The 19,046-nt window shown below is 35.4% G+C and overlaps 3 protein-coding genes across 7 annotated transcripts; 1 reads left to right on the top strand and 2 right to left on the bottom strand.

Annotated features, from left to right (window-relative positions):
* Window positions 1–260: 260 nt before the first annotated feature.
* On the bottom strand, window positions 261–5,021 carry ergic2 (ERGIC and golgi 2). The gene is made up of 14 exons (XM_026202691.1): window positions 4,867–5,021; window positions 4,440–4,585; window positions 3,846–3,954; window positions 3,695–3,741; window positions 3,549–3,616; window positions 3,431–3,471; window positions 3,226–3,327; window positions 3,027–3,122; window positions 2,837–2,892; window positions 2,520–2,618; window positions 1,821–1,918; window positions 1,508–1,670; window positions 1,352–1,431; window positions 261–1,272 (listed from the first exon to the last, which is right to left on the bottom strand). The coding sequence occupies exons 2-14, from the start codon at window positions 4,543–4,545 to the stop codon at window positions 1,207–1,209; spliced, it is 1,131 nt and encodes a 376-aa protein (XP_026058476.1). The 5' UTR covers window positions 4,546–4,585; window positions 4,867–5,021; the 3' UTR covers window positions 261–1,206.
* Window positions 5,022–5,089: 68 nt separating this feature from the next.
* On the bottom strand, window positions 5,090–7,328 carry LOC113043367 (kxDL motif-containing protein 1). Of its 3 annotated transcripts, none has more exons than XM_026202702.1 (5): window positions 7,155–7,328; window positions 6,972–7,073; window positions 6,712–6,864; window positions 6,219–6,265; window positions 5,460–5,716 (listed from the first exon to the last, which is right to left on the bottom strand). In XM_026202702.1, the coding sequence occupies exons 2-5, from the start codon at window positions 7,067–7,069 to the stop codon at window positions 5,460–5,462; spliced, it is 555 nt and encodes a 184-aa protein (XP_026058487.1). In that variant the 5' UTR covers window positions 7,070–7,073; window positions 7,155–7,328. The 3 variants fall into 3 exon arrangements, with proteins under 3 accessions (XP_026058486.1, XP_026058487.1, XP_026058488.1); XM_026202703.1 differs by having other exon boundaries at window positions 7,175–7,328; XM_026202701.1 differs by having other exon boundaries at window positions 5,090–5,716; window positions 6,972–7,326.
* Window positions 7,329–10,109: 2,781 nt separating this feature from the next.
* On the top strand, window positions 10,110–17,708 carry edc3 (enhancer of mRNA decapping 3 homolog (S. cerevisiae)). 3 transcript variants are annotated; one of them, XM_026202670.1, is made up of 7 exons: window positions 10,110–10,269; window positions 10,515–10,687; window positions 10,773–10,999; window positions 11,659–12,003; window positions 12,076–12,229; window positions 12,313–12,530; window positions 13,942–17,708. In XM_026202670.1, the coding sequence occupies exons 2-7, from the start codon at window positions 10,524–10,526 to the stop codon at window positions 14,274–14,276; spliced, it is 1,443 nt and encodes a 480-aa protein (XP_026058455.1). In that variant the 5' UTR covers window positions 10,110–10,269; window positions 10,515–10,523; the 3' UTR covers window positions 14,277–17,708. The 3 variants fall into 3 exon arrangements, with proteins under 3 accessions (XP_026058455.1, XP_026058453.1, XP_026058454.1); XM_026202668.1 differs by having other exon boundaries at window positions 10,773–11,065; XM_026202669.1 differs by having other exon boundaries at window positions 10,129–10,314; window positions 10,773–11,065.
* Window positions 17,709–19,046: the final 1,338 nt, after the last annotated feature.

The raw sequence follows: 19,046 nt of genomic DNA, 5'->3' as shown, positions 1-19,046 counted from the left end.
TTGTCATTCACACACTTGCACTTTCTTGAGTCCTTTGAGTAAGAAGGCATCAACAAAGAACAAATGAGAATCTTCTTTGACATGGGAATAGATTGTATATTTATTCATTTTAATTAAGAAAAGTGATTTGTACTTCAAGATGCATTTAATGTACGAGTTTACAGTGATTACAAACTATCAAATACGGAGTCAAGATTTTATTTTGCTGCTCAGGAGACAAGAACAGACACATGGCGATGCTTAAAAACAGATCACAGGTGTGCAGGTGCATTCAGAACTTTTTATTTGGACTCTCAAGAGACACGCTGAATAACAGGCAAATAAAACATCCCGAACCTGGAGAGCTTTATGTTAAAAATCATAAATTAAGCAAAATACACCAACAGCTGGATAGGTGACTAATTTTCTCGACTTAAAAAAGGAAATGTTCTTCCAATTTAACCATTACGGGGACCTTATTTACTTTATTTCTAGAAAAGCTTTGGCACAAGAAAATATGCATCAACAGTGTGATCAATTATCATATGCTTTAAACTAATTATTTCACACTACTTACTTTAATACAGTCTTGACTGCATTAATGGACCCTCAGGTGTTATCCATCAATAATATAAATCATGATCTCTTAAAATGCACATGGATGCTAAACAATCAGTCCATCCTGAGGTGGAGACCTTGGCACTGGTTGGGAATAATCACCAAAAATCCCAACTAGATCCTAATACTGACGTGATGGGTCGTGTCTGAAAGGTTCCTGATGCCACCACGTCTTTTAAGGTTGTATTAAAGTCACTTTAACTAAAACTAAATTATCTGATATTCAGAGTTTGTCCTGTGCTTTTTAAAAGGGAGTATTTATCCAATCAATTTTAATTTGAATTAAAATACCTGCTTTTAGACAAATAAAAGATGTCTTAATGAGTTTTTCTATAATGGCTGAACATTTCTCAAAAGCTGCCCACTAATTTAAATTCACCAAAAGCATTTTTGCATCAAACAAGATCTTCTGGGGAGATGCAATCTTCTCATTTATGGATTTCTGCCTGTGTAGCAGTTATTGTGTCAGTGCTTACAAATCTTTACAGTACCACAAATGACAACCAACCTCAATGTCATGTATTAACAGAATCCTGAAACTCAACAGTTGTGATCCAGATTGAAATGTGACTGAAATGAGCTTTAAATGCCGTAAGGAGGAGAGCCCAGCTAGTGTTCAGCATTCTCAGAAAGAAGAGGCGTCAGGCTGTTCACATGGCCATCAAAAACACTCATCTAAAGACGAGAGACAACAAGGGCATCAATGCTCGACTCCAAAGCAATTCAAAAATGCAGCACAACTACCACTACTTACACTCTTGGGCTTATAAACCCCCAGTTTAAAACGACAGCAGACCACGTCTACGCAGAAGCCAACCAGACTGTGCAACATGCCTGCAGAAACACATCACAGTCATTCAGGCATTTCACATTCAATGTTTTGTTGTGAGCAAATATTCTCTCCATTTACCAGTTGTTGAGAAAATGCCTCCTATGATGCCACAGAGCCGCACGAGGAACTGCCACAAGGGCATGTGCTGCTCAGTCACCTTCACCATCAGAGAGCTGATGTCATACTTCATAAAGATCCCAGAAACCCCATGACTCCCCGCCGCGTGGTTGATCACTCGCTCCTAAAGCAGAGAGAATCCAAATATGCCATCAGTGATCATCCTTGGGCAGTCATATGTACTTTACAAAGAGAACTTTTTCAAATGAAATATCCAAGTAGAACTAATTTAAACAACAGATGGTTATGAAGATATATTTAAAGGTGTCTGTACCCGTTCAGTGACTGAATACTGGTGTGTGTCCGCTGACACCTTGTACGTCTGCAGTTTTGTGGGCACAATGGTAATGAAGTACTGGAACATTTGATTATCTAGCAACAAGGGGGAAAAATGAAAATATTCATTTTTAATTTATTATTTACATTTTGTACATTTAAATTATATTACTAGCATGAATTTATATTTATGCCAATAATATTATAATTAAGTTAAATAATTAGAACACTCCTTTCAGACTTGATCTAAATGTATAATTTAACATGATTTAAATGATCAAAATCTTTGGTTATATATTATTTATTAATTCTTATTAGGGCTGGTAAACGATTATCATTTTTAATCTAATTAATTACATGATGAGGTGATTAATTAATTAATCGCACATCAAATTTGGAGAAATTACTCTTAAAAGATCATTTAAAGTCACTGTTGTGCAAAGGATAAACAGATTACAACGTGCGTTAAATGCGTTAATTTTAAAGCTTTATTTTTCTCCATAATTAATTAATTAATCTATTTAAAGTGTTAAATTACCAGCCCTAATTCTTATCTATAAATTGTATTAATAGTTTAAATGTATTTATGGTGGTAACAATTTGTAATTATAAAATATTGATTATCGATGATAAGTGAATTAGAGAAATGCAGAAACACTTATTTCCTTAAATACTGATAAATGTTTTGATTACTTACGATCTGCGGACACTTTTTCTGTGCCATCCAGTGGATTTAATATGCCAGGTATTTCCTCTCCAAAAGACAGATGGTCTATCCGATGGGAGAAGTTGTATGCTGAAATAAAAAAGTCTTTATTACCAAACGGACCTGTTGGACATCAGATTTAAGACAGCATTTGCTCTTTTAGTGGAACAGATGTTGCCTTCTGGTCTGGATTCAAAAGCAATAGATACGTTTTGCATAGAATGAGCCATTCAGATAATATCTATAGAATCAAAACCCCTTTTTCTAGAACATTGCTTTGTTAGTCCTGAAGAAGCTGTTCAGCTTACTCTCATGGCTGACCAGGGCCGCTAGATGGGCATGACCTCGAGGGTGTGGGATGGCCCTGAAATGAAATAACACATTTCAGAGAAAATATAAAGACAACGGACACATATCTGAACTCTACAAGTAGGTCTGCAGTACTTAAAAACAAGTTTTAATGGAGTGGATGCAAAAACAAGATGACAGGAGACATACTTGCCAACTGTGATGTGGAAATTTCCTGCTACTTTATTGACGTAAAGGTATCCGTGTATCCGGCAGGCGTTTAGAGGCTGAGTGGGATCATCTTCCCTACAGAGTGAATGGAAAATGACATACTCCATTAGAAATGACTGCGTTATATTCGCGCGATTCTTGTTTGACGTGTGGCGTAATACGCATCATGTGTTCTGACCTGGGTGGGAGCGCAGTGGGGGCACCTTTCATGACGTTCTTAAACAAAACATCCTGGAGTGAATGTTCCTCACGCAGACGGTTCTGAATGAGCAAAAGTGTCCTGAGGGACATAAAAACCATGATATATATGTATAAAATGACATTAAAAGTGTGTCCCAATGATGAAAATGTAACTGCTACATATGAATGAATGTGAAATTTACCTGTGCCAGAGCCTCTGCTGAGGAGAAAGTTCAAAAACAACCTGCCAAAGAGTTTTCAAATATGTTACGGCACCACTTTAGCAAGATATTAACAAATAAGTAAGCTCCGGTTACTCACAGGTTCATACTGCAGGCCATCAGATGCCACCATCGTCTCGGCTAGATCTAACACATCTGCTCCAACGACTGAAAATATATAAATAAAGATTATTTGATGATTTTATGCTAAAAGTCATACAACATGTTACTTAAAGATATACTTACACTGGCACCTCATGGCAACTGTGATATCAATATTAATTCGTAGTTTGCTACATGATGAAAAAATAAAAAATAAATGTTAGTACATCAAATAATGTATATATATCAACAAAATAAAATTTTCTGTTACATTATGGTAACAGTAAAGAGTCACCTTGTAAAATCCTTATCCACTTCATACTCGTAATTCATCCATGTGTCTCGATACACAAAGAACTCAAGGAAGGCCAAGAGTGCCATGGCCGTGAAGGCCAACACAGACACTGAGGAAGAAATCATGTGGGTTTAATTCAGTACCACAGCTGTAATATTTCAGAAGAGTCAGAAAGAAGATGTTAACTATTATCTACAGCAAATAAACTGTGATAATGTGAGAAATGTTTAAGGTGTCTGGAAATTATTTTTTGGTTTGACTGTATGTGTGTTTGTGAATAAATACATGCATTAAATAACATTAACTGAAATAAATTGAAATATAAAACGGTATCTGAAAACATTTAAATTAGTTGGCAATAATAGAGAGAGAGAGTTGTACTAGAGAGATGTACTAAAATAACTAAAAAAACAGGTTATTTCTTCAAATTTTATATATATATATATATATATATATATATATATATATATATATATATATATATATATATATATAAGACAGAAACACAACAGGGTTACTAACTGGAATGTGGAAAATATACAATTGAATATAAAAATGTAAATAAACTATCGATAAAATCTCAGCTGATCTCACCAGTTCCTCCACTGGCAGTGGTCTCCACATAACTCTCGGGAACCTTGGGGAAAGCGTCCAACTCCTTCACAAAGTTCAGTGCTTTCTTTTTGTTCAGCCTCCTCATCTTCACAGCAGTTGGCCGTTATCTTCCTCATGAATTTAAGCTGCGATTCATCATTTATGTCAATTGGTATATCGAGAGGAGTTGCACATTAATATACATTTGTGAACAGAATGTTACTTTAACTTTCTGTTATCAGACCAGTGCTAAATATGCGAAAGGTTTAACCACATATAAATTAGGACGTAGACCAGTTTTGATTTTTTTTTAAACGGTTTGTCTGTGAAGGTTCAGGTATTTCTCAGTTGTCTATGATTACTGTTAGCCAATGCTACCCGCGCACTGGTCTGGCTTGCCGTTTTACTTACTTCGTTTTCTGCTTACCTTAATATGCTATTTTAAACAGCACATTGTAGTTTTTGCAATTTTCAAATGTATAATCTCCTTGTACAACGAACGTTTAATGAAATAACGGACAGAAATCCAGAGGACTCGGAAGAGAGGTAAGCTGATGTGTGTATAGTCGCACGCTTCCGGTCTGGTGGATTATGGGTAATGTAGTCAACAAAAACATGGGGGGGAGGGGTGAAAAACTACTATAGCTCACTACGACTCCTACTATTTATTTACATTTTAGAAATAGTACAAGTTTAGACCACAAAATAAACGAAATCCAAGCAAATGAGTTTAATTAAAAGACTTACACTGTGCAAAAGCTTTTATTTGATGACATACTTTTCTGAATCTAGAAATGATACTAAATAATGTGGTTTTGAGCATGAAAATGCCACAACACAATGTAAACATGACTGTTTTTAAGTGTACCTTTAAAACTTTTCTTTTAATCTGCAAAATGCAAGTATGCATTATTTTTCTAAATTAAAATTTAAACCATTTCCGCATAGTAAGCATGCATCGCCCCACTGATACATACAGTGGCATCTGTATGTAGTAAATACAGAATTATACACATGAATCTAAATGTCGGCTGAATCCGGCCCCTCGTCCCGTAACACTGGCTGTTCGTGGCTGTCAGAGGTGGGTGTGCCGGTGTGCTCTTGAGACGGGTCTTCAGAACAGTAGCTGATGGTGGGCGAGATCACATCAGGGCTTGTGTCACATGACTCTGTGCTCTGTTCGGACGTCGCAGTGGTAGTGATGGTGGTGGCCACACTGGGAGGAACGGGCTCAAAGTCTACATCATCATCCTCCAGGTTTGAACATTCATTAATGTCTGTTACAAAGGAAGACAATAATTTTTTATTACTGTATACCCAAACATGCACAAGTGTCACGTGATCATTCTAGAATGCTGATTGGCTTCTTAACACAAATGTATTTTTATTAATATCAGTGTTGAAAACAGTTGTGCTGCTTAATATTTTTGTGGAAAATTTTTGTGCATTTTCTAGGAGTCTTTGATGATAGAGAGTTTAAAAGAACAGCAGTTTTTTATATATTGGTAAATATTGGAATTTTAAATTGTGGATTCTATTTTTTTGTTTGTTTTTAGATTATTTGTATAACAATTTAGCAAAAACTACAAAAGGATAATGCTAGATTTATTTATTTATTTATTTAAGATTTAACCATTGATTAGTCTTTCTTAGATGTCACAATATTGTTTTAAGATTTATTGATACTGATTTTCATTTTTGTGTTTTACTTATTTATTTTGCCAAAATGGTAGTTTAATCATAGTGCATTATAATACAAAATACTGCTTTATAACTTACTGCAGAAGGCCTCTGGATATTGTTTCGCAACCTTGCCTTTTAAAGTCCTGTGGAAACACAAATTATCTTACGCATTGGAAATAACTAATGTTACACAATAATAAATTGTAGTATGTGACCCTGGATCCAAAACCAAATCTGAAAGCATAATCTTTCCATTGATGTATGTTTGTTTTTAGGATAGGACCAAATTCGGCCGAGAAATAACTATTTTAAAATCTGCACTCTGAGGATGCAAAAAAAGAAAGAAAGAAAAAAATCGAAATATTGAGAAAATGTGCCTTTAAATTTGTCCAAATAAAGTTCTTTGCAATGCAGATTACTGATCAAAAATTACACTTGGATATATTTACTGTAAAGAAAAGTACAACAAACCAGCTTGAATGTGTTCAATTTATCATACACTTGTTTGTTTTGAAGGGAGAAATGTTGATATCAGATCTTAGGTCTCCAACCTCATCATAATTAATGTCTTAAGTTGTGAATATAATACCTTATTCGTCTGAAAATGCTGTCCAAGTCTTTCTTCATCTCTATTAAAGTGCGGGTGTGCATCAGAAAGTGTTCATTCATCTGCTGTAAGCGCACATTGGACAGTCCGTTGAAGTTGATCAGCATCTCATTGGTCTTCTCAAACCGGTCCAGCCTACATGAATACATGCAGCAAAATCAGCTTGGAAGCATAATAAGTGACGTTATGAATATTATTAATAAAAATGCTGCCTAGGCAGGTCACTCGATAGGGAACCCCACATGTGTTTCTGAGCTTGAATGATGGCGTTCACGTCCTCAGAGTTCACCATACTGAGCATCCTGTTACAGAATATTCCCGAAGCTGTGGGCTCCATCATGACGCTTTTAATAAAACACGAGATACTAGTGTTAATAATAATTCAAATCAACAACGAACTGTTAGATGCGAGTTTAGTCGCTTACGTGGTAAAATATTCACTGACTAGTTTGCGTTTCGCTTGGTTTTATTTTAACAACGTCTTCATCAGACGCAGAAGCTTGACGCAAACGCTATATTTGTGAAACGAGAAAAAATATTACCGCCCCGAAAAGCAAGCAGACATTTTTGTTGTGATGTTCTGATATGATCACGTGAGAGTGGCGTAATTCGGGAGGCGGGATCACGGAGACTTTGGAAGCGTTGATTGGCTCTCCAGGTTAAAAATGGGTGTGATTAATTTTAATGATGACAATAATGAATCGAATAATTAATAATTTTCAAAATTTTTAAGCATAAAGAAAGATTTCCTAGATATGTAGTTATTTTTTTTACATAAAACAATGCTTTTTTAATTGTTCTATAATGACAAATATACTAGATGTGTCACATGAGGATAAATAGTTCATATACTATATATATGATGCACGTATAATGTATTTTTATATATTTAAAATTAAATTATAATGATAATTAAAAAATATTAATAATACAATTTAACATTTACATATATGTAAAAACTATTTTTATTTTAAATTATTATTGACAATGAAAATTTCAGGTAAAATAATGTGTCACATAAAGAAGATAAATAGTTTTGAAATGTAATATAAAAATATTTTTTCTGTCACCATAATAAAGCACACTGCAAGTATGTGCAATAATTTACTTCAACTCAAATCTTGATTAAGAGTATCTGGCTTGAGGGGCCGGTTATGTAGAGTCCTGCCTCATCTTTGTTCAACCAAACATTGATCTGGCACCGGTTGTCTAGTCTCAGACAGCCCTGAAGGCATCTCAGGTTCTGCTGGAGCTTGTGGGAAATGTTTCTGTGAACGGGCTTTGCATGATTTGTTTCTACCAGACATGAGCAGGTTCCTCCTCTGTCTTTGACCTTAGCAGATAACACTAACGTCTCATAATGTCATGCATAACTGACGAAAAGATGGTTGGTTTCTGATTACATTTACATTAAATCATTTAGACACTTTTATTCAAAGCGACTTACAAATGAGCATAGAAGCAATCAGACCAACGAGAGAACATTGGTCAATGGCTGGCGAAAAAGATGTGACTTTAAATGTTTTTTGAAAATGAGTAAAAACTCAGCGTTTCGAATTGAGATTGGGAATGATTCAAATGCCTGAGAATATGAAGTATTTGAGAATATGAGAACAAACCCTGCACCAATCCCCACCCCCAGTGTGTTTATTGTGTTACATTGCTATTTCAGTATTTGGTGTTGGTTTTATGTTATAATTAACACTCATATGTGACCCTGGATGACAAAACCAGTCATAAAGATCAGTTTTTTTTAAATGAGATTTATGCACACACACACACACACACACACACACATATGGGTACTGTCAAACAATTAATAACATCCAAGAAAAAAGTTTTTATTTGCATAATACTGTATATGTGTGTACTGTGTTGTTATGAATATATAAATACACACATGCATGTTTGTATTTTGAGCATTTTTGCATTTATTTACATACATATATGTATATTCATATGATTTATGTTATTTATAAATATATTTAATATATAAACATATTTTTCTAAAATACATACATCATGTGTGTGTATTTATATATACACAATACACATATACATCATGTAAATAATAACTTTTATTTTGAATGCTATTAATTGCAATTAATCATTTGACAGCACTAATATACATATTTATGAATAAATAAGCTTTCCATTGATGTATGGTTTGTTAGGATGGGACAGCATTTGGCTGAGATACAGCTATTTGAAAATCTAGAATCTGAGAGTGCAAAAAAAATCTAAATATTGAGAAAAATCGCATTTGACGTTGTCCAAATGAAGTTCCTAGCCATGCATATTACTAATCAAAAATTAAGTTTTGACCCATACAATGTTGGCTATTTCTATGAATATACCCATGCTACTTATGACTGGTTTTGTTGTCCAGGGCCACACACACACATACACACACACACACATATATATGTTTCATATGTATTAATAGTTAATAAATGAAAAAATATGATATAATAATCAATTAATATTAAATCGATAAAATATTGCAGTAATTGATTGCAGTTAATAATATTGTAGTTATATAAAAATATAAAATAACAAACATTTCATAATTCTATAAAAATATTCATGAAAATATACAAGTATGTATTAATATCAATAATTGCTTAATTTAAGATTAAGTGTACACCTCTGCTTGTAACTTAATGTAGAGCGTCATGTAGACAAGACCTCATTTATCAAATACTTCACTTTCTTCTCACGCTTCATAATAAGGGAATGGCTGTCTCCTTCCTTTGGATTCCTGCCCATGTGGGGGTGAAAGGAAATTAAGTTGTCGATATGCTAGCAAAAAATTCTATAAAGCATGAAACAGTAGCTGTACAAATACCAATAATTAGAGCAGAGGTCAAAACCATCTTAAGGTCACACTGGTTTAAATACAACATTGCACAGAATAGGAAAACATCCCACTGGATTATGCACTGTTTGTAATGTGCAAGAGACAGTGAAGCATATACTGTTAGACTGCAAAAAGTATGACGAAGATAGGGCAGAATTAAAGACACAGATGGATGGACAATGCATGACACTTGAGCATTTATTATGGAAAGCATCTGGGAGTATAAACAATTTATTAATTTTGTTCAATTAAGAATTTAAGAATTTAATTAAGAATTTAATAGGAAGGAATTTTCTTTTGTAAAGGTTTTATATATATTTTTTTAATTTAATTAATTAATTATATATATTTTTTTATTCACCTCTCCTTTGATGTCATTCTAATACCCACACTCCAGTCTCGTAGGTGGCGGTAATGCACAAGATGAGTTTCCAACCGCCATTAAACCCGAAAGAAGAAGAAGAAGAAGAAGAAGAAGAAGAAGAAGAAGAAGATGTAACTCAATGTACTTCCGCAGTGAACCAGTAAGTGGCAGTAAACAGATTCAAAGCTGAGACTCGCTCAGTGAATCATAATAGAAGAAGCCTTTCACGCATTCGAGCTCTTCAGAAGAGTTAATCAAAAATATATTTCAGTATACCAGTTTTTTGTTTATTCAACGGATTTACTTTTGACAACAGGTGAGGACTTACATTACAAGTTTCATTTGACCGACGACGATAAAAGTAGGTTAAAAAGCCGTTGCGTCCTGTAACGTTACACCGAGCTGGCTAACATTAGCATCTTCCCATCCCAAGCTAACGTTCAATACTCGAATTCATCTTGCCATAATTTCCCATATATTAATGTTTCCCCTCTTAAATAACTGTTTTAAGTTCTGTTTCAATATAAAAGTGTTATAAAGAATTTTAAAATCTCATTTCAGTTGGTCAGAATGGCAGCAGACTGGGTTGGCTGTCTTGTTTCTATCCACTGTGGAGCAACTTTAGGAGTGTATCAAGGAGAAGTGTCTTCAGTAGATCAGACCAGCCAGACCATCTCTCTCAGACATCCCTTCCACAATGGAGTCAAGTGCACTGTGCCCGAGGTCACCTTCAGGTGAGTAATAAAAGGAAGATCCTGAAAGGGTCAATGTTTATCATTGTGGTGTCTGTTTTTGATCCTTAATGAATGATTTTAACAGTGCCATGGACATTAAAGATCTCAAAATCCTGGAGATCCATAAGAGTTCCACTGAAGTCCCAAAGCAGAATGGTCCAGACACCAGCTCCACAGTGACTCTCGTTAGCGGACGCAAGGATAAGGGTGGTGGTGGCGCCCCGGTCAGTAGCACTCCTGTGATGGTCCCTAATAAAACCGAACCCAAACCACAGGAAGGAGGGGTGTCTCCGGTGCCACACTACTCAAAAAGTTACGGTGAACGTCACATGGACATGGCTGTCCAAAGTAAAGGCTTTAGACGAAGACACAACTCTTGTGAGTCTTCTGTGTCATTAGATATTGAACCTTATCATTTAGATTTTAACTGAATTTTAATTTCTAGATATATTATTATTCAGGTGTTATTTGGGAAATTGCAATTTAAAATGCAATTAAAAAAAGGTTGTTTGTAGAGTTGCTCAATTTGGCTTAAATGTTGTTATTAAATATAAATTGGATTACTTATTAATAATAAAATTAATAACTGCTTATTATTTATTTTGTTATAAAATATTATTTAAAACAAATTGTTACTCTTAAAACAATCCACTGTAAAAGAATAAAAGGTTTTAATTAAAATAAAATGATTTCATTTGACAAGGTTTAGTTAAATAAATGCTTTGTTGATTTTGATGCCAAACCATCAATGAAACGCATAAATATTATTAATATTAATAAAAAATACAATACATTTAAATTAATTAGTATTACAATCTTATTTTGTATAATGTTTCGGTTTCATAATACTCTCAATAAATGCATGATTATTATTTTATAGTCATGCTACATTGGAAGAAAACAGCTGGAATGTGGTCTATGAAAAGTTATAAAAGATTTGATTAACTAATGCCCTTTATAACCGTTTGTAGGGTCGTCTAGTTGCAGAGGCCCAAATCAGGCCACGCCCAAAAAGAATGGGTTGAAGAACGGAGGTCATATGAAGAACAGAGACGATGAGTGTTTTGGAGACGGTATGGACGATGTTCCCGATGAGGACTTTGATTTTGAGGGGAACCTGGCGCTGTTCGACAAGGCTGCGGTGTTCTCGCAGATCGATTCGTCAGAACGCCGAGGCAACGGCGCGAGATCTCGAGGAACGCCTGGAGAGCAAACGCCATCACGATACCGGCACGACGAGAACATCCTAGAAGCCAAACCCGTCGTCTACAGACAGATCACGGTTCCACAGAATGGAACCAAAGAATATAGCACTGGTAAGACTCTGACCTCATTATATTGTTTTATAATTTCTCTTATTTCGCCTTTATTTATGCTGTTTCTCCCAGACTCAGGGCTGGTGGTACCCAGCATCTCTTTCGAGTTGCACAAGCGTTTATTAGCTGCGGCAGAAAGTCATGGTCTCTCTCTGGAGCGCAGGCTTGAGATGACGGGCATATGTGCGAGTCAGATGGCCCTCACGCTACTTGGAGGCCCGAACAGGTTTGTGGGGGCTTAAACAGGAATTGCACAATCAAAAATATCTCCAGCAGGTCTGGATGTCATTGGTCTGGTTCTTCTCGTAGACTTACCCCAAAGAATGTACATCAGCGGCCCACGGTGGCCCTGCTGTGTGGACCACATGTCCAGGGCGCTCAGGGCATCAGCTGTGGCCGTCACTTGGCCAACCATGAAGTGGAGGTCATCCTTTTCCTGCCAAACTTCGTCAAGATGTTGGAGGCCATCACCAGCGAACTTGCACTTTTCGGGAAGACGGGAGGCAAACTGGTTTCTAATGTGAAAGGTGTGAAACTATTGCATCAAAATTTAATAATCATTCATGATACAACAGTGTACATTTTTGGGCGATATATCAGTAGACACGATTAACCAGTAGAGATTGTCTCATTTGCATGCATTTTTAAGCATAACATGTGTAACCGCATATTGGCATATTTTTGTAACTTTAATAAGAAAAAGTTTGTTTACATAGTGAAAAATATGCAGTGTTTTTATACATTTAATTACTTCATATAATGTACAGTATGTAGCAGTTCTTATTTATTTGTTCTACTGTAGTTTATTTTAATTAGTTTGTTTTTTATTCCTATTTAATCCCTGACTGTTTACTAGTCTTCATTGCAATTGAGTTTTATTATTTATTTTTGGGATATTGATGCAGGTAACAAGAATTAGGAGGTTTCTTTGGTATCAAACATTTAGATTCCATAAAAACCTAATTTAACTATTTTGTGACATATGTCATGAAATAAGGTTTTGGTCCTATCTCCCACCCCTAATATCTATGATATTTTCTTTAAAATGATCAGTATTACTGGTTGATATTGGAGATATACACACACTGTGTTTGGTAAGATTTTTTTTGTTTTTGAAAAAAGTCTGTTTTGCTTCATTACACCATTCTTTAGTGTCACATGATCCTACAGAAATTTGATACTGAAGAAACGTTTATTATTATTATCAATGTAGAAAAATATAGATATATAATATGTGACTTTTTACGATTCTTGGAATATAAAGTTCAACAGAACAGAATTTATAGAAAAAGTTGTTTTTAGTAACGATGATAAAGTTTTTGCTGTCACTTTTGACCAATTTAAGGCACCTTAGCTGAATAAACACATTTCATTCAAAAGGGAATCTTTAAAAATACTAAAAATTAACTCTTTTGATGCCCAAATTACATATAAATCGATCGATTTTAATTCCTAGTGTTATTTGTAATTTATTTAGTCAAAGTATTATACAGTTTTAATAGTTTATTTAACAGTTATCAGCTCTAAAATGAAAATGATAATCAGCTTCTCTTATTATCCAGAATTTTAATATTGCGCACCCCTTATAAACTTGAGCGCTCGTGATTGGATCACTAGGTGAAATCCGTCTGATTCCCCCTCCCCCACCCAAAGATCTGTTTCCATCAACACAAATTTTGATGACGAAACCAAAAACCTTTATCATGGTTTCTGTCTGTCACATATCTTCCTAACACACCCACCTGAATGCTTTGTTTAGATGGGCTTCGAAAGTCTTGGAAACTTCCACTCTGAATAGCAGGAACATGTTTAACTTTGCTCCCACCCACCCTCCTGAGATAGTATACCAGAACACTTCTGAACGCCAGTGGAGGTGTAAATGAAAAATACACATTAAACTGCATTATTCTTATCCACAAAATGTAATTTCACCCTCAGACTTGCCCGAGACGCCAGTTGACCTGGTCATAAACTGCCTGGATTCGCATGAAAACGGATTCTTGAGGGAGCAGCCCTGGTACAAGGCCGCCGCCGACTGGGCCAATCAGAACCGAGCCCCGGTACTGAGCATCGACCCTCCAGTAAGTGGACAGGCACATGCCGTGGAAGCAAAATGGTCACTTTCCCTGGGCCTCCCACTGCCTCTCTCCGAGGGGGCCGGCAGAGTCTACCTGTGTGACATCGGCATTCCCAGACAGGTGTTCCAGGAAGTGGGGATCAAATACCACTCCCCCTTCGGATGTAAATTTGTCATCCCGCTGCACTCCGAATAAGCCGTTGACTTTCACGGTCAAGGCTTTCTGAACCTGCCTTAAAGATTTTAAGAATGAACGGACCTCGGTTTGAATGTTGCAGCAGAACTGGAACTTCTCAGTCTGTATTTTTCTCAAGTTCTTCTATACTTCTGTGCTTATTCTCCTCAAAGGGAAGTGACGGAAACAATACCAGCTCTCGTGACAAACCTGATATGTTCAAAGCAGAACCAACATCAGTATACTCGCCATCTGATGCATTCTAACAGTCTTACAATAATCTTTCAAACAGCCGTTTTAATACACAAGGCTGATTTATTTATTTAAATCTTTTTGGGGAGGGAAATGAGAAAACTTTCATAACCCATTAAATGTGCAGTTATGTCACAAAAACAGCAACTGGCTTACACTTTCAAATAAAAATTTCCTGATCATTTACTCGCCCCCATGTCATCCAAGATGTTTACGTCTTTCTTTCTTCAGTCGGAAAGAAATTAAGGTTTTTGATGAAAACATTCCAGGATTTCTTTCCTTATAGTGGACTTCCAACGGCTTCCAGACAGTTAAAGGTCAAAATGAGTTTCGGTGCTTCAAAGCGCTCCACACAATCCCAGAAGAGGAACAAGGGTCTTACCTAGCGAAATCTTCATTGTCAAAAAAAATAAAATTAAAAGCATATGCTTTATAATCAGAAATACTCTGCTTGCACTGCTCTGCGATGCACATCCACGACTTGACGTAATACATCATCACACTGAAAAGGTCACGCGTGACGTAGGCAGAAGTACCAACTTGGTGTTTACAAGCCGTAAACTTATTAACATTTTATGTGTGTCATTGAACATACAACAACATTGGAACGGTCCTCCTCCTCCACATTTGTAAACACTGAGTGAGTCAAGCGTGACTTTATCAATGTGATTATGTATTACGTGAAGTCATGGACGGGCATCACAGAGCAGTGCAAGGCGAGCTTTTCTGTTTATAAAGCATATACAATTATTCTTTTTTTTTTTTTTTTTTTTTATGACCATTTCGCTAGATAAGAACCGTATTCCTCATCTGGTATTGTGTAGAGCGCTTTGAAGCTGCACTGAAAATGTCATTTTGACCTTTAACCGTTTAGTAGCCGTTGAAGTCCACTATAAGGAGAAGAATCCTGGAATGTGTTCATGAAAAACCTTTGAAAAAATAAAAATAAACTGTTTGACTGAAGAAAGAACAACATAATCATCTCGAATGACATGGTGGTGAGTAAATGATCAAGAAATTTTAATTTGAAAGTGAACTAATCCTTTCATGCGACTTAATTGGTCTTATGGCATTTTTGAATCATATTTTATCCAAAAAAAAAAAAGCTTTTAGTTCATAATTGCAGATGCTGACTTAAATTTGTCCCATAGAAAACAAATCTGCATTAGATGGGGGTTTCGTCCCCCCTTTTCTTTCTTTTTGTGCCAGATTGATCAAAGTCAGTGTCAAGGCACTGAGAGTTCATTGCATGCTAAATTTCTTACAAAGTGTTATTTGCTTTGTCGACCAAGCCCAGTGTGCTGTAAATATGTCAGATTGACTGGGATCTTAGCAGTGATAAATTGTTGCACACTTGAATGTTAAGGTAAGTGTACTAAAAAACTAGTTTGGGATGTTGGTTGCCATTGGACCAATTCTGAGCATTTAAAAGCAATCATTGGCCAATACCACCAGTTTTCTACCGCAAAATTCATTACTGTGCTTTACCTCATTTGCATTAGTTTCAGTTCTCAGTGCTCACAAATAAGCAGCTTATGAAATCCGGTTTTAAATGGGTTTCATATTGAGTCAGCACAGCCTGTTTGGTTAGCACAAACAAGGATCTTTTATTAAGAAAGATGCTCCATGTGTTGCAATAAACCTGCTTGCTGAAATTGATTTGTGATTTTATTACAGGTTGTATTATTATGCGCACAACAAACCCATAACACAGTGTGTGCTGCACACTCAGTTCTTTTGGGTAATGAATGAGTTTTGCAAAAGCACTGATGAGGACAGGAGTGGAAATATTTGTTTGAATCTGCAGATTACCGTATGCCTTCAGTTTGAATGAGAGGCACTTACGACTCGCAAATCCTCTATAAAAGATCCATATGCAACAATAATGAACTTAAAATTGTTACAAAACTGACACCAGGAAATAATGTACTGCTTTCATCAGACTAATTTACTTTTTTACTAAATGTTTTTTCATTGAAGCTTCATCGTGACGGCTTCTGAATTTGACTAGCAAATATTTTGTGTTCTTTTTTTTCTCTCAAAATTAAATTAGATTCCTTTTCGAGTGTTTTATCTCAGTTTTCTGGTCATAAGCCACGGCGCTTTTTTTTTTCTTTTTCTTTATGTTAGTTAAGCTATGTACAATCTAGGGGTAACCTCATTGGAGTTGACCACCCCAGATGTCTAATTTGTCTTGTCACAAGTGTTTAGATAAACTAGAAACCAACAGACCTTACACATCACCTTTTCTCATTCTTGAGGAAATTATAAAATTCTTGGCTTTTTTTTCCCCCTCTTTTCTTTTCACTGTTGATGTTTGTGTCTGTAAGGTCATTCATTGGTGATCCTCTGGCTCCTTGAAATTGGCTTTTGAGCTTAAAAACAAAGACGCCATAAAAAAGAGAGGCCGTTATTGGGCACATTAATAAGTTAATGATAATATTGAGATTGCACTGTCACAGTCTTATGGTGTATAAATACAGATAATCAAACATGTATGTCTAATAATACAGCAGAAACAGCACTAAAAGAGCTTCAAGTTGGTGCCAAAATCACTTTTTGCGACTTGTTACTTGAGATTAAAAAAAAATTATTATTACTGCTGTACAATTTTTTTTTTTCTTTTTCATTTGGTTTGCAAAAAACAAAACTAATTGGTTCTAATTGGTCGTAATATTCAGTTGAATATTGTTTGATACCCAAGCACTACGTGTGCTTACATGTATGGTAAAATGTAGTTTGATATAAATCATTCCTCTGTAGGAGTTTGCTTCTAAAATCTGACCAAACAAAAAAAATGTGGAAAATGTTTTGTTGTTCTACGGTGACGTTCATTTGTGTGGCTCCCCCACAGTGATGTCATCAAACATGCCTCTGAAGGCTTGAGGGGGTTTTGTTCAGTGTCAAAAGTTGAAAGCTACTTTTTGGTTTCTTTCCACAGGTTTCCATTCTTACGCCTTTTTCTTGACAAAAGCATGAGGTAAAGGTTGTTGGCATTGCGTCATTTTATCATTTATCTCTGCACCTGTTGTATAAGGCAAAACACGATTCAATATTGGTTTATACAGCAACATTGTTACTATTAATTGTAAATTAGTGACATATCTGTTCAGCATAGTTCTGATATCACTGGAAACCTTACATGCCTAACATTGTCGACTTTGAAGTGTAAGGATTGAATAAAAAAAAATGGAAACATAACTTTATGACTGTTGTCTTTTTTATTTACAGTTAATTAAATCTCTTTCTACTTTACAAAATTCCATAAAAAATACCCTACAAGCATGCATTTATTATGATAATTATTTTATTTAATGTGTGAATATTTTTATTGATGCAATTCCCTTTAAAAGCGCGTGCTGTCGCTACTGTCTATGAATCTTACCCATACAGTCTATGATCCTACCACGGAAAAAGTGGGTCATAAATATTAAGTTGCTTGGTCACCTTCCCGCAGCGTCCGTTTACGCAATCTCATTAATATTAACGAGACGTCATTAAAACATCAGTCATTGGCCAGCAACCTATCAACGTATTGCGTCAAATCACATCTCGTCACCTAATTAATATTCATAAGCCAAGCCTTACCGGTGAGACTCATGCTAGTGTTGGGAAGTTCGGATCATTTTAACGACTCGGACTTTTGAGTCTCGTTCAGCAAAATGAACGAATCTTTTATCGAATCATTTCGTTCATTTTAGCAAAGTGTAATTAAAATGTTACGTGTTACTTCCCCAACACATCTATTACTTACACAAACTTTGATCACACTACAAACAATACAAAACTAAAATGCTATAATAAACAGAAAATATTAATTAATGCTTTACCTGGGTCTTCAGTCTGTGATTAGCTCACCTCACCTCTTTTCAGACAAGTTTTCGGGCTTAAGACATTCCTTAATCACGTGACAGACCCATACGCTATTTCTTACGCTATTATAAGATATTGTAATAATTCAGCCAAATCGTGTCAATCTAAATAAAGTTATTTCATTAGAAGATAAAAAAAAAGCTTGTGATGATGATGATGTATCTCAGTCAGCAATTGAACAGGCAAATAAGAGTTTAAGAAATAATAAAATTCCAGGCAGTGATGGTCTAACCGCTGAGCTAATAGCCTATAAGATATTTGTTAAAAATGTATCTCCTTATTAAAAGTGTTCAAAGAAAGTCTTGAATTGTAAGCACTTCCACCAACTATGACACAAGAAGTTATCACCCTAATACCCAAACTCAACAAAGATAAAGAGTGTCTAGAAAACTGGAGCCCAATCACCCTCTTAAAAAATCATTAGAAAACCAAATTTTAGCTTCAGTTTTAGCAAGAAGAATTAAAAATGTCCTCAACTCTATTATTGATAAATCACAATCAGGTTTAATGGAGAAACGTCATATTACAAACAATTTAAGATTAATCTTAGATCTTCTAGATTACGAGAATCTCATTAATAACTTTTAATAAAGTTTCATGCTTTTCTTAGACTTCTACAAAGCTTTTGATTCGCTTGAGCACTAGTTCATATTTCAAGCTCTTGAC

Source organism: Carassius auratus, chromosome 25 (assembly GCF_003368295.1).
Source record: "Carassius auratus strain Wakin chromosome 25, ASM336829v1, whole genome shotgun sequence".
Classification (NCBI taxonomy): domain Eukaryota; kingdom Metazoa; phylum Chordata; class Actinopteri; order Cypriniformes; family Cyprinidae; genus Carassius; species Carassius auratus.
This window is presented reverse-complemented; position numbering and strand designations above follow the sequence as displayed.

Bases quoted from the DNA above. Each gene is read 5' to 3' on its own strand.
- ergic2 (XM_026202691.1), bottom strand. From the start codon at position 4,545: ATGAGGAGGCTGAACAAAAAGAAAGCACTGAACTTTGTGAAGGAGTTG. The intron at 1,671-1,820 runs GTACAGACACCT...TCTCTGCTTTAG, and splicing joins AGTATTCAGTCACTGAACGG to GAGCGAGTGATCAACCACGC. The intron at 1,273-1,351 runs GTAAGTAGTGGT...TCTCGTCTTTAG, and splicing joins GGGTTTATAAGCCCAAGAGT to ATGAGTGTTTTTGATGGCCA.
- LOC113043367 (XM_026202702.1), bottom strand. From the start codon at position 7,069: ATGATGGAGCCCACAGCTTCGGGAATATTCTGTAACAGGATGCTCAGT. The intron at 6,865-6,971 runs GTGGGGTTCCCT...GTATTCATGTAG, and splicing joins ATTCAAGCTCAGAAACACAT to GCTGGACCGGTTTGAGAAGA. The intron at 6,266-6,711 runs GTATTATATTCA...GTGTTTCCACAG, and splicing joins AGCATTTTCAGACGAATAAG to GACTTTAAAAGGCAAGGTTG.
- edc3 (XM_026202668.1), top strand. From the start codon at position 10,524: ATGGCAGCAGACTGGGTTGGCTGTCTTGTTTCTATCCACTGTGGAGCA. The intron at 12,004-12,075 runs GTAAGACTCTGA...TGTTTCTCCCAG, and splicing joins AACCAAAGAATATAGCACTG to ACTCAGGGCTGGTGGTACCC. The intron at 12,230-12,312 runs GTTTGTGGGGGC...TTCTTCTCGTAG, and splicing joins CTACTTGGAGGCCCGAACAG to ACTTACCCCAAAGAATGTAC.